Source organism: Ictidomys tridecemlineatus, chromosome 1, assembly GCF_052094955.1.
Source record: "Ictidomys tridecemlineatus isolate mIctTri1 chromosome 1, mIctTri1.hap1, whole genome shotgun sequence".
NCBI lineage: Eukaryota > Metazoa > Chordata > Mammalia > Rodentia > Sciuridae > Ictidomys > Ictidomys tridecemlineatus.
Window position 1 is genome coordinate 30,394,366 of NC_135477.1, and position 14,346 is coordinate 30,408,711.

The following is a 14,346-nucleotide window of genomic DNA, read 5'->3' on the forward strand; positions in this document are numbered from 1 at the left end:
ATATGTTCTGGAGCATCTTGTGGCTGGTGACTTCATCAGTGGGAAAACATTAATCAGGAGGAATCCCAAGCCTGTAGCAACCTCCTATTTATGTGCATCATTTAGGTTGGGAGACTCAGATACTAGTATTTGCTGGCATAGTTACTTTTAGCTTAGTCTCTTTCAGTGTTCTATAGGATTATAATATCCTTGAACACTTTCAGATTAAAGAGTCTCAGAAGAGTACAGACTGAATAACACCTTTCTAAATTCCACCAGGTTTGAATTACTGGAGCTTGATACCTAATCATGTGCATATGTCTCCCTTGGTCTCCCTTAGAAGAAGGCAGAGAAACTGAAGCTATTAAGTTAGCTCTGTGCACCCTAAACCCATTTTAGCTCAAACTCAGCCCTTAAATTATTCTAGATTAAGTGCCAGATTAAGTGCTGCTAAACTGAAAGCAGCATCCAAGTGATAAGCAGAAGAATAAATAAGAACTAGGTTTCCTTCTATATTCAGGAAGGTTACAATTAGAATATATGAATACAGGGTGTGGGATATAGGATGAATTCAGGAGTAATTAAATATAATCTAAGGTGTTATGGAAGAACCACTAAAATTAGGGTTGCCAGATTTAGGAAAAAAACATAGGATGCCCAGTTAAATTTGAATTTTACACAGATGAGTAGCTTTTTAATATGAGTATGTTCTCAATATTGCCCAGGACCTATATTTGTTTGTCAATCAGTCTAAAAAGAATTTTAATCCAATTGCTAAGGAAGAGCAGTACTAGATGAGCTCTTCATTCAGATCAGGGGAGTGGGGAAAGCTTTGGGAAGGTAGTGATGTTGGCTATAGCCTTCAGCCTGACCACATCCATAGTGACAAGCTATACTGCTCTCTCAAGAATGTCATAATATTGCACTCCTGAAATTTTCATTGAATCAAAATATTCATGGGCTACCACTTGAATGTTGAAAAGATTTCTGACTTTGATGAATTATTTCCGTAGATTGCTACAGAGCTGAAATTGATACATAAATTTATCAAATACTTTTAAATTTCACAAGTACTAAATACATAATATTTTAAAAAAGAAAAGTAATAAATATATTTTAATTACAAAATGTAATCTGTTACCTCTGATGTTATCCATATATCACAATCAGCATTTTCATCCAGTGTGTCAGGCATAAAAGGAATCAAAGACACAAATCGAGCAATGAGGTCCTAGAATCACATTAACATTTACTGAGTGTGAACTCCATCACGAGCACAGTGCTTTGCAAACTTTATCTCACTTAGTACACATCTCATATAGTATACTCTACAAGCCTACAGACACTATTATTATTCTAGTTTTAAGGAAGAAGAACCAAACTTAAAACTGATAAGATATTCTATTAGGGTCACACAGCTAATATGTAATGTGGATCCTGTGGGGATGAAGCACAGAAGGCCTGACTCCAGAGTGCACATTAGTTGTTGAGGACTGCAACCAAGTCAAGATGGCACCTGGCAGTTTGCCAGGAGGAGTGGTTTGTGAGGCAATACCACGGAGCCATTAAGATGATGAGGATTCCCACTGACCTGTCCCCAGGGAGAGGAGATCCCAGCAAAAGGCAACTGGGAGGGGAGGCGGTGCAGTCAGGGCACTGTGCAGTGACAGCCCCGTGGAACCCTGAGAGAACTCCATCATTTACCCCTGGGAGCACCACCACTGTTGACACCTGCACAGAGAAGGCATCAGAGCTTGCTCAGAAGGAGCTTAAAACCCCAGCACAACAAATGAAGAGCCTGAAGAGGCAGAGACCAACAGGAGAAGAGGGAGGATCCTGGATCCTATTAGGACTACCATCCTAAGGACCATGTTAGCTAAAAACCATAAATGCAAAGCTGACATAGGAAATGTAAAGCAGTGCATTGTTAGCCACAGAGGGGTGCGCACAGAGCAATCACTAATATTGCAATGGCCCATTTCTTTGCCACACTCTGATGTTATCTGAAGGTCACCAGAGCTTCTGAGTTTTTTCAATCTAAATAAACTGATTGGAAAATCTTAAAAAAAAAAGATGATGAGGATTCCTTATTGGCTGACTACTGTATCTAGATAATGCTAATTGAGTCAAGCTGTGTGTAATCAGTTGGTTATCTATACCTCTGTTGTTCCGTAATAAAGCAGTTCCTGTTTCAACCTTCAAGTTGCTTGTCACCTCCCGGTTATTTGCCCAGCTGGACTGTGGCAATTAGTAATTAAATTTTATTGTAATAAATTATTAAAAATTAAACATAACAATATGCATCAAATTAAATATTCACCATAAGTACAAATGTTGAAAATTTAAAAAGATGTTGCAAAATAGCAAATGTTTGATTTGCTTTTAGGTTCAAAGACTGAATTGGTTTTCTCAATGTAAGCTTGTTATAAGCTACACTATATGCATCAACATTAAACATGTGGTAGAAAGTACAAATGTTAAACTTTTTAAAATGTTTGCTTTTAGGTTGAAAGCCTGGATTTATTTTTTTCAATGTAAACTTGTTATAAGCTGCTGCCACAAGAGATAGTGGTATAGTCTGCTTTCTCAAATAGCAAAATTTCTACTGTCGATTTTCCCCCATAGGGTGCTGGAGACAAAGATGCAGAGTAAGGGAAGAAGGGAGAAAGGGTTATATTCCTTTGTATTAAGCAAATAATAATAAGTTAACACAGAAAGCTCATTATCATTTTCATTAATGTTCAGTAGCTGACATTTATGCACTATTATGACCTTTTACACTGGTGGCTCCATGCAGTTAATACATATGGTTCACAGTCCTTGGCAAGGAAAGTTAAGATTTATTTATTTAGGGACTGGGGTTGTGGCTCAGCGGTAGAGCACTTGTCTAACACATGAGGGGTGCTTGGTTCGATCCTCAGCACCACATAAAAATAAAAATAAAGGTATCGTGTCCAACTACAACCAAAAATTTTTTTAAAAAAGATTTATTTATTTAAACATAAAAGATATGCCTTTGACATAAATCTGAGAACTCTATTATCTCCTGGACACCTATGCAGGAAGAAACAGAAAAGCAGATAATAGCAAAAGCAACATGAATCAAGACTTTCGATTTTAACTTAAAGGGAACTTTATAACTCACATATACTTTATAACTCACTTATACTATAACTATTCAGAGGAAGGACAACTGACTAGATTGAACCCAAATAAACAAAAGGCATATGTGATTCTTCATAGATACTCTTTAATCACAGCAAATTTGTTTTAAAGTAATTGTTACTTACAAGTGTTGCATTAGAATCATGAAGAAATGTATCCAGGAGTTGTCGAGGTGGATTTAATGCCTTGATATATCTTGTTACTAATATCTGTATCCCTTCATCATTAAAAACAGTAGTTATGATTCTTCTGTTGGGAAACACTAGTTTACAATTTTTTTTAAAAACCTGTGCTCTCTGCAAAACATCTGTTTGGTCTGAAAACTAGAATAAAATTGAAAGTATTTCAGCATTGTACTATATTATTCCCAAAGGAAAATAACAAAAGCCAATGTTTAAGCTCTGAAATTATTGATTTTTGAAATAATTTATCCTTCTTTGATAACGTATTTAAAAGAAATTCAGTGTAAGACCTACCTTATCTAGTTTGGGATTAAAGGCAATGTATGATATTTGAGGTTCAATAGTAGCAAAAATATTTAAGAAGGTACATTCTTTAAAATTCTGCCCATTGTAATAATCTTCTTTAGGCGATACGTAAGTCTTACTCCAAGTGTACCCAAGTAAAACTGGTGGAATATTTACTTGAAATGTTCCACTAATCTGAAAGAACATATTGGCATAATATTATGCATGATAAAAATCAATATCAATTATATTATAGTTAAATATATTATAGGCCAGCCCCATCTCCTCTGCAAGAGGGAACAGGCTTACACAGGTACTTGATTGAGCATGACCAGGTTCTCTGGGATGATATATAGATACTTTTGACACCTTGGGTTCTGCCTAATATGTACTTGGGAAGGAGTGAGAAAGAGATGAAGCAAGGAAGCAAATTACTATACCATAGTGATAAAAGTGCTTGAAAAATATATTTTAGGCTCACAGAAGATGCTTAACAATTATATTATATATATATTTTTAATAAGATGCCCAATATTTTTTAATATTTATTTTTTAGTTATAGGTGGACACAATGTCTTTATTTTATATTTATGTGGTGCTGAGGATTGAACCCAATTTCTCACGCATGCTAGGCGAGTGCTCTACCTCTGAGCACAATCCCAGCCCCAATTATGTTATATTTTGACTGGACCCAGAGGGAAGAAAAAATGTTATATCAGGAAAGATAACACATGACAAGGGAACAGGTGTGTGTGTGTGTGTGTGTGTGTGTGTGTATGCACACATGAGAGTGTGAGAGACATCACCCAGTGGAATAGATACTGTCCTGATGTTCACTTTATACCTAAGGAAACTGAGGCTCAGATTGTTGAAGTAATTGGTGGAAGACCACAGAACCAATGAGTTGTAGAGCCAGGATGACAACCCAGGTTTGTCCATCTCTGAAGCCACATTCTTGCCTACCTCCTGTATAGTTTCAGAGAGTAGCTGCAGGGATTGATGAGTGTAGGAAGTCTGTACCTCCAACAACATAGATCCCTGTCACTCTTTATTTGCAGCATGCTCCCTCAGACATCATGTGACTACACGTTATGCAGGCACTTCTGCTCTCCCACCTAGTATCCATTCTCTCTTCGTTTCTTATCAACAGTTTTAGTTGGTAATGTGACAGCCAGGTAGAGGCCATGTCACATAAGTAAGATGCAAGCAAAAGTCCACTGGGGTTTTCTGAGGAACCTTCTGTTTTCCTAGTTAGGCACTGCCAGATTTTGTTTCTCCCTGTCTCCTGCTGCAACATAGATATGAGGCTAGAGTTGCAGTGAATATTTTGCAATTAAGGGAATGAAAGACATATAATAATAATAGTGGGAAAGAAAAACAAGTTGCTTAGATTCTTGATGATATCCTGGAGCTGCTGCGCTGGCAGTGCAGTAGACCCCATACCTACTGTTAAGTTTTCTGTCACATATGGCAGAGTGCAGTCCTAGCTAATACACACCTGATTCCTTCTCACTCAAATGCCTTCATTTGCTTGAGAAATTCATCTTCAAGAATTTGATTCAAAAGTCATCTCCAGTGAAGGCTTCCTTGACCTCTCATTCTTCTCTTAGCCAACACCAACCTCTCCAAGCCCTGACTAGAGCCCAGAAAGAGTAAAGCACTACTATATATGTTTTCATAGTACAGCTCTCATGCCTCTACTAAAGCTTGATAGCATAACGCATATTACCAACATGTTGGTTTTATTCTGTAGATAGTGAACTCGTTGAGGTAGAAAACCCACTTCTAAATCTTTACATCTTCAGAGTCTAGCACAACCTTGGAGATGTCAAGTGCCTGGCCTAGGAGCCCTTATTAAGGGCGACAGAGCTCAGAATGGAGTCTAGGTCAGTGGATTTATGCTTTCTTGGCATTCTCCTGCCAGGTAACCCAAGAGCAGAGCTCTCTGAGGGTCTCACAGAGATCAGTTCTAGTCATCAGTCTCATCATTATTTAAAAACAGTGCCCACAAAATGAAATTCTTGGGATTCAATGATTATAAAGCAACACCATTAATCAGAATGTTTCATAAACCCGGTCTCATAAAATTCACATATGCAAATATGAATGTTGCTCTAAGGCTAGTTATTCTTTCTCAGTAAATGCTCTAAAGATATAAGAAATAAATTTGTGGGCATACCCTGTTATAAAGACAGTCAAAACCCTCAAACACTCTGAACCTCCAAGTATTCTCCTACAGGATCATTTCAACTAACTTTCCAACCAGTAGGTCACAGAATCTAATTTAAAAACAACATAAAGCATTTTCATTAACCAAAAGTAATTAGCAAAGAACCATTTTCTTACCTCAGATTGTTGCAGAAGAGCAGAGAAAGGTAAGACAATGGAACCAAGCCAGTTTTTTCTTAAATATGAGTGACAAGTACAGCTCTTGAGACAGTTATCCTATTAAAATAAATTAAAATTAAATTTACTAAAATAAAGTTTCTATTACTTAATGTCATATGATGAGTAGTTTCAAAAATCCACAGGTCATTAAAATAATTTTTATTCTCTTTTTAAAAGAAACCAAAAGCTAAAAAGAAATATATTTTTCTTGCTTTTTAATTTGTTCAAAAGATAATTGACTATTTAAGGCAAAAATATGACTGTTACGCAGTTTATGATATTTATAAGTAAAACATATGACAATATTAGCACAAAGAATAGGAAATTTCACAATAGCCCATTCTTCCAATATATGTGGAGTGGTACTATGTTTTATAAAGGTAACATGTGGTAAGTTAAAATATATATTGTAAACCCTACAACAATACTTAACAAAGAATCATAGCCAATAATCCAGGGTAGAAATAAAATGAAATTATAAAAGTACCGTAACAATCCAGAAGAAGGCAAAAGAAAAATAGGTGGAATAAGCAGAAAAATAATAGGAAAATGGAACACAGATCAATAATTATAGAAGTGTAAATGGACTGTTTTAGTCAGCTTTTCATTCTGTGACCAAAATATCTGACAAGAATAATTTAGAGGAGGAAAAGTTTATTTTGGCTTGTGGTTTCAGAGGTTCAGTCCATAGTCAGCCAGTTCCATAGCTCTGAGCCTGAGGTAAGGCTGAACATCATGGTGGAAGGGCTAGAGGAGGAAACAGGTACAGGACATAGCAATCCAGAAGGGGGGAGAGAGGGAGAGAGAGAGAAAACACACTCTCTGTTCACCAGGGATAAAATACAAATTTCAAAGGCACATCCCCAGTGACCTATTTCCTTCAAGCATACCCAACCTGCCTATAGTTACAATCCAGTTAATTCATAACAGTGGATTAATCACTGATTAGGTTATACCTATCATGATGTAATTATTTCACCTCTGAAAATACTTGCATTGTCTCACATATGAGCTTTTGGGGGACATCTCATATCTAAACCCTAACATTCTGCCTCTGGCCCCCAAACTCATGCCCATTTCACAAAATACAAAATACATTTAGTCCATTTCCAAGAGTTCCCATAGTCTTAATGGTTCCAGCATTACCCAAAAGTCCCAGTTCAAACTCTCATCTGAGATTCAAGGCAAACTCATAAATTTTAAAAAAACTTGTAAAGCTCAAAAGCAAGTTACATATATCCAATATATAATAACATAGAGTAAACATTTCCATTTTATTAGGAAGAAATGGGGACAAAAAAATTAATCATAGGACTAAAGTAAGACCAAAATCCAGCTGGGCAAAAAAGTTCCATAGCTCTATGTCCAGCATCTGGGGCACATGGCACTGTGATGTTTTCTCCACAGGGATTGTGTAGTTTTGCCCCTGTAGCTTTGCTGGTTGCACCTCACATGGCCTCTCATAGGGTCACTGCAAGATTCCTGCAGCTTTCCTCAGTATACATTTCACATTACTGGCATCTTGGAAGACTCCAATGAAGCTCTGGCTTCCTTCTCATGCATTGCCCTCTCTGGGGAAGCCCAAAGGGACTCTGACCCTGCTACACTTTGCTTGGACTGCCAGGTCTCCCTTTGAAAGCTTGCTGGATGTCTTCATGACCCCCTATATCCAGCATCCTGCAATCCTGAAGATCCAGTACCAAGTGGTTGATTGCAAAGGTCTGCTACTGTACTGAGAAGTAGTCAAGCTTTCTAGAACTCTGGTTGCAGTAGTCCCTGAGTGCCTGTGGCTGACCACAGTGAAACAACTTCCTAGGTCCCCCTGTCTAAATTGGGTGCCCCAGTGGTCTCTTCTCAAAGGAATTTTTACCTTCACACCCTTAAGCCTCAGATGGGTATGGTTTTGTCAATTTCTGAAATGCCCTTAAGCCATCTTTCCTATTATTTCTGGGTAAAGTACTTAGCAATGTCTCTTTAGGGGCTGTAATTTCTGTAACAACCACACCTTCCTTAGCCCCAGTTTTACTTGCATTTTTTCTGGTCAAACGGCAAGTTTTTCAAATCTTTCTGCTCTGATTTCTGCTGTTGACTGTCACAGTTAACTTGACTGAAAGCCAACAATAATATTTATGCCACCACCTGAAAGCTGTGCTGCCTTGAAGTTTCCTCCAGCAGATTAGTGCATCAGCCTCACAGAAACCTCAGGACCTGGGCAAAATGTAGTCAACTTCTTTGCTGGATGGCCTCTAGTCCAGTTTCCAGTATAGTCCTCCTTCCCTCTTGAACCTCATGAGCCTACTCTTTACTGTTCATAGTCCTATTGGCATTTTGGTCTTCTGAGTTCCCACCAGAATAGTCCATTAAATTCCACTCATAACATTCTAAAATCTTTCTAGCTTGACTCTCAAAACTTTTTATTCCTCCCACAAACCAGCTCCTAAAACTTCTGAACCACATGGTTAGGTTAGTCACGGCAACAGCTCTACTTCTTGGTACCAATTTCCGTTTCAGTCAGCTTTTTGTAGCTGTGACCAAAATATCTGACAAGAACAATTTAGAGGAGGAAAGGTGATTTTGGTTCATGATTTCATAGGTTCAATCCATGATTATCCAACTCCATATCTGTGGGTCTGAGGTGATGCAGAACATCATGTTGGAAGGGTGTGGCAGAGGGAGGTGGCTCAGGACAAGGCAACCAGGAAGGGGAGGGGTGAAGATAGAGAAGGGGTGGGTACTCCACTCACAAGGTCAAAATATAAGCCCCAAAAGCACACCCTCACAGACCTACCTCCGCCACCCACAACCTATCTACCTATAGTTACTGCCCAGTTAATAAGATTACCAGATTAATCCGTTGATTAGGCTACATCTCTCATAATCTAATCATTTCACCTCTGAAAATTCTTTCATTGTCTCACACATGAGTTTCTGGGGACCCCTCAGATTTAAACTGTAACATGGACATACATTAAAAGTCAGAGATTTTTCAGAATGGATAAAAAGGCAAGACTCAACTATATGCTGCTTACCATTTTAAATAAAGATACAGGTTAAAAGAAAGAAAAAGATATGTCATATGAACACTAAAAGAAAGTCACAGTGACTATATTTATAGATTTTTTTTTCAGTCCTAGGGATTAAACCCCAGGCCTCATACCTGCTAAATATGTGTGGTATCACTGATCAACATCTCCAGCCCGATAAAGCAGATTTTAAAGCAAGAAATATAAAGACTAAAGAGAGATATTTCATAATAGTAGAGGATCAATTCTTCATGAAGAAATACCCTCCTACCTAAATGTATGTGAACTTAAGAAGAGAGTTGCAAAACTAGAGCTGAAAAATATGAGGACAGAAGCAAGTGGCTCCATCAAAATTAAAAACCTCGTCCTTCAAAAGACACTATCAAGAAAATGAAAATATAATCTGTATACTGGGAGAAAATATTTGCAATTGTGTGTGATAAATGACATGTAAAATATACAGAGAACACTCAAAATTCAATAATAAAAAATAAGTAGCTCAATTTAAAAACAAAGAACACAATTGAAATATTTTACCAAAAAAGATATGTAGATGGCAAATAAATACATGGAAAAGTGCTCAATATCATTAGTCATTGGTCAATACAAACTAAAATCACAATAAGAAACCGTCACATATCTTTTAGCATGGCTAAAATTTAAAAATCTGACAAAATATTTGTAAAAAAAGAACTGTGTCGCATGTTTCTGGTGCAAACAAACAAACAAAAAGTTACAATCACTTGGAAAAAAGTTCAGAAGCTTTTCATCTTAATATCCAGCCTTTCATTTTCTAAGAGAAATGAAAGCATTTGTCTATAAAAAGACTTGTATATAAATGTACATAAATGTTCTTAGAAGCTTTATTTTAATAATTAAAAAAAGAAAATTGGGCTGTGGGTATATTCAGTGGTAGAGCACTTATCCAGCATGCGTGAGGCCTTGAATTTGATCCCAACACCTCAAAATACAAAAAAGAACCTAAAAAGGAAAACCCACCGAAAATAACCTAAATGTTCATCAACAAATAAACAATGGGATACTACTATACAATAAAAAGGAATCAATTATTTGATAAACACTATAACATGATAAATCTCAGAATAATTTCTTCTGAGTGAAAGAAGCAAGACTAAGGGGGAAAAAAGAGTACATACTGTATGATTCCATTATTATTTTTTGTAATATAATTTCATGTTTATTGACTTGCAAAAGAATTCAAAATATCATCATATCAAAAGGTTATAAAATGGTATGTATAATATTATATTTTAATAAAAAAGGTGCAGCTAATCTGGATGAATTTATCACACAAATATTAACATTAGTAAGATCATTGGAATTTAGTTAATTCAACACTTGTACAATATTATGCAGTACAATGTGACATTTCAGTTCCTGTATACATTGGGTAATGATGATTCAGTTTCTATAAAATTGCATAAAATATAAACTATAGTGACAAAGCAGACCAGTGGTTGCCTGGGTGGGAGATGCGAAGGAGAGGGAGGGAGATGTCAACTGGGCAGGGGAAGACTTTTGAGGATAATGGATATGCTCATTTTCTTGATTGCGATGATAATTTAATGGTGTATAAGAAGTGGTGTGGGGCAAAAGGACAGTCATGGTAGGTAATAAATGATTTAATCAGAAAGATGGGAGTTCGGGCTGGCGTTGTAGCTCAGTGGTAGAACACTTGCCTCACTCACACTTGTGAAGTATTGGGTTCGATCCTGAGCACCACATAAAAAAATAAAGTATTATGTCCATTTACAGCTAAAATATTTAAAAAGAAAGATGGGGCTCATTCAAGAGGAAATAAAATACCTTAAGATCACTCCATTTCCTCCAACCTGTTGTCAAAGATACCTGCCTCCAAGGGATTGTTCCTCCCTGCAGGGAGTTGCAGGGAGTTGTAGTTGCAGGGAGTTGTAGTTGCAGGGAGTTGTAGGTGTTGTTAATGAATGAAGGCCCCTTGGACTGCTCCCTTCCTGCCTATACCCCTGTGATATGAATGCCAGAAATATTGACTGTTGATTATATCAATTAGTGTATGTTGAGTAAAAGACCATAAGCAGTATGCCCATGATGTAATGTGAACTGCAAAACTTAGATATACTGCAGAACTTAGATAAATTTAAGTTAGTGATGTAAGACCTGGGGCACCACAGACTTCACCCAGTTATCAGCTGCAAGCACAACTGAACTAGAATTTTAAAACCTGGGCTTCTGGGGGTGGACAGGACTAACAAGACCTGGACAGACAGGCTGAGGCCTCCATCGCTGTTGTCCCCCCTGTACCAGAGGCCTCTGGCCTTGGTCGAGTTCCAGCATCACAGGTGAGCGTCTGGAACCTGGGGTGTAGACTCAGGACTTAGAATTAGGATGTGTGTCTGAAGTGTGATGAGCATCAATAAAATATATCAAATTGAATCTAACTGTGGCTCAGACCGAGTCTGTAGGAACTGCTAGTGACATTCTGGAAGGCGCCTTCCCCTCTGTTTGGCCCACCTTTGGGTCACTAGTCTGGTAGGCAGGATAGGGGAGAGAACATGAGAAAAAGAAAATCTAAAACCTATAAAAGGGTCAGACACCCCCACTTCTTCAGAGCTCTGGGGCCCCTTCTCTTTGGAAAAATCTATCTGTGTTCTATCCTTTAAATAAAATTTGCTTTCTGTGCTTGCCTCCACAAGAGAAATCTGGTGTTCAATCTTCACCTAAGGGAGACGGGACTCCAGCCTGATTCTCATCACCGGTATCATATATACATGTCAAAACTTGAGAAATTTCCTCAAATATGTGCAGATTCTTGTTTACCAGTTTTTCCTCAATAACTCTATTTTTAAGATCAGAAGAAGTATGTGTAGTGGGGAGAAGCAGGGATTAGGCATAAAAAGGATTGGCATTTCCTACCACCACCATCCCTCCCATTGGCAGACCCTATGATCCACTCCACTTTTCGTCACTGAAGGATATGGAATAACAACTCCCGGGGAGAAAGAAGGCAAACCGTGGGCTCTGGGCTCTGGGCTCTGGACTTTCATCCCAGTATCAACGGGTTTCAAACTTTTACAACTGTTGTTCTGATTTAGACTTTGAGCCTGCACAACTGTTTTCCTGACTGCCCAAGTCTCTAATGATTAAGTCACACTAAAACATTCTGCTATCTCATTAAAACCTATAAAAAACAGACCCCCTCTTTTAACCGGTTGCCATTTTCTCCCCTGAAAATGTGCCATGTGCCGTTCATCACTGCCTAATAAAGACTGCTAGCGGATCCACTGAGGTCTGCTCCCCTTTCTGTTATTTTTGCTTACAGTCACATTTTTCATTCATCTACCAAAGGCCAGAAGTGGGGGACACCTTCAGTTCCCGTTGCCTTTGGGCCCTTCGAACTTTTCTGTACTTGAAAGGTTACTCCTTCCACTTGACCAGAGAATACTAGAAGGATCTGGAAGCTAACTAGAAACAACAGAACTTGGCAGGGACTGTGTTGCTCTAGTCTAAAAGGTAACAGATACACTTAGTAGCTTGAAGCAATTTATGCTTTGGACTTCGGACTGATGTGATCTGAAGTGTATTAACCAATCCCAAGGGTCCTGCAGGCTTCATAGGACCATTTTATCTCAGGCAATAAATCTTACCTGTGCTGAGGTTCATGTTAAAATTGGTTCCCTATGCATCTTCTCTGAGAAGCAATGAAAAATATTTATTTTTAAGATAATGAATATGGCCAGACCTTGTGGCACATGCCTGTAACCCCAGTAACTCGGGAGGCTGAGGTAGGAGGATTGTAAGTTTGAGGCCAATGTCAGCAAAGACCCTAAGAAACTTAGTGAGATCCTAAAAATTTTAAAAATAAAAATAATAAAGAGGATGAGGATGTGAATCAGTGATTAAGCACCTCAAGGTTCAACTCCTGGTACTAAAAAAAAAAAAAAGACCATGAATAAAATTACATATTTAATTAAGCTTTTAGAAATCTGCTGGTATAGGAACTACTTATACCAAGTGATATAACAAGACTTAATATTCCTAATTGTTCCATGTGTATGTGGTAAGTGTGCAACACAGCATTGTAAGTTGAAGCACTCTGATGAATAAATGGTTGAGGTGGAGCTGCTATGATTGGACCATTCTTGTGGATACACGATGTAAGTTAGACCAAGAGTTTTGTGTGTTTGGTTTCTTCAACTCCTTGCAAATCAAAATAACCCTTTCATCTTTGTCCCAGCATTTGATTCTGTATGTGTGAGCTATTCTTCAGCTGGCACAGTGTGGCCTTAATCTTGTTACTAGGATTAATACCTATGTATGTTTATTGGCAACCACAGAATTGGGACCAATGACTTGAAGAAATGAATTGTGGCTAAGAGGCCCAAATATCCAATATGACTGGCTGCAATGTAATGAAACTTTTAAAACCAAAAGTTTTACACTAAATTCTCTCAAACATTTGAAAATATAAAAACACAATATTTAAAAAAACCTATTAGGTCAAGAAAGAAAATTAATAAACATATGTAGAAAATAATGAAAAGTAAAGTAGTAGGTATTCAAATGTAAAATATATAGTCTAAGGTGTTTTTAGAGATGAATTCATAGTCTTGGAACATTCAATAGTTTTTGGAACATTTACAAGAGGGCAAGAGATCAAACAAATGAGGCATTCAATGTTTTTACTACAGTAAGTACAGAAATCAGTTCTAAGAAGGAAGGAAGAAAACAATAAAAATGCAATCAGAAGTAAGTGAATCAGAAAACACAAAAAAGTGAAATATAAAAACAATTTCAATAGTTGGTTCTTTAAAAATTAGGCAAATCTTTTTAATAGGAAAGATTCTGAGATGTCTTAAATTTAATTATAAGGGATGAATAGTGGAGGGGAGGTGAAATGGGGGAAGTTATACAGCTAAGAAACTACAGATTGAATAGAAGACAACAGTTTTATACCCTGAATTGCCACCTCATTCTGTTTACAACCTCAGCTAGTCCTGAATTCCTTCTTATTCTCTGCCCTCCTAACCCAAAGTTTCTCCCACTCTTGTGTAATCCTCTCTTGCCTACAGCCAATGTAGTTTTGAGATTCGTATTTAGTGTAAAGAGAGAGATATACTGTATCTTAAGGGAGTCACTGAGATGCAGAAAGCACAGTTGTAAATCTTGTGTGACATGTCCTTGGCCCATGTCCCTGTAAAATAAAGGAAACACACAAGCACAGGGAAAATTGCTCAGGGTGAAAAATTGTGTAGCTCCACCTGGCTCCACCTCCAGCCCGGCCCTCAACCATGGCCTTTCTGTAAATTTTGCACCCCCAGCCCAAG

The 14,346-nt window shown here is 37.6% G+C and overlaps 1 protein-coding gene across 1 annotated transcript in view; it reads right to left on the reverse strand.

Annotated features, from left to right (window-relative positions):
* The window catches only part of Cc2d2b (coiled-coil and C2 domain containing 2B), a gene marked incomplete at its 5' end in the record, with an annotated part of 83,874 nt that overhangs the window by 13,578 nt on the left and 55,950 nt on the right, over nucleotides 1-14,346 (reverse strand). Inside the window, 4 exon segments of the mRNA XM_078021979.1 lie at nucleotides 1,121-1,210; nucleotides 3,270-3,467; nucleotides 3,621-3,806; nucleotides 5,958-6,056. Of these exon segments, the coding sequence (XP_077878105.1) occupies nucleotides 1,121-1,210; nucleotides 3,270-3,467; nucleotides 3,621-3,806; nucleotides 5,958-6,056 (573 nt within the window).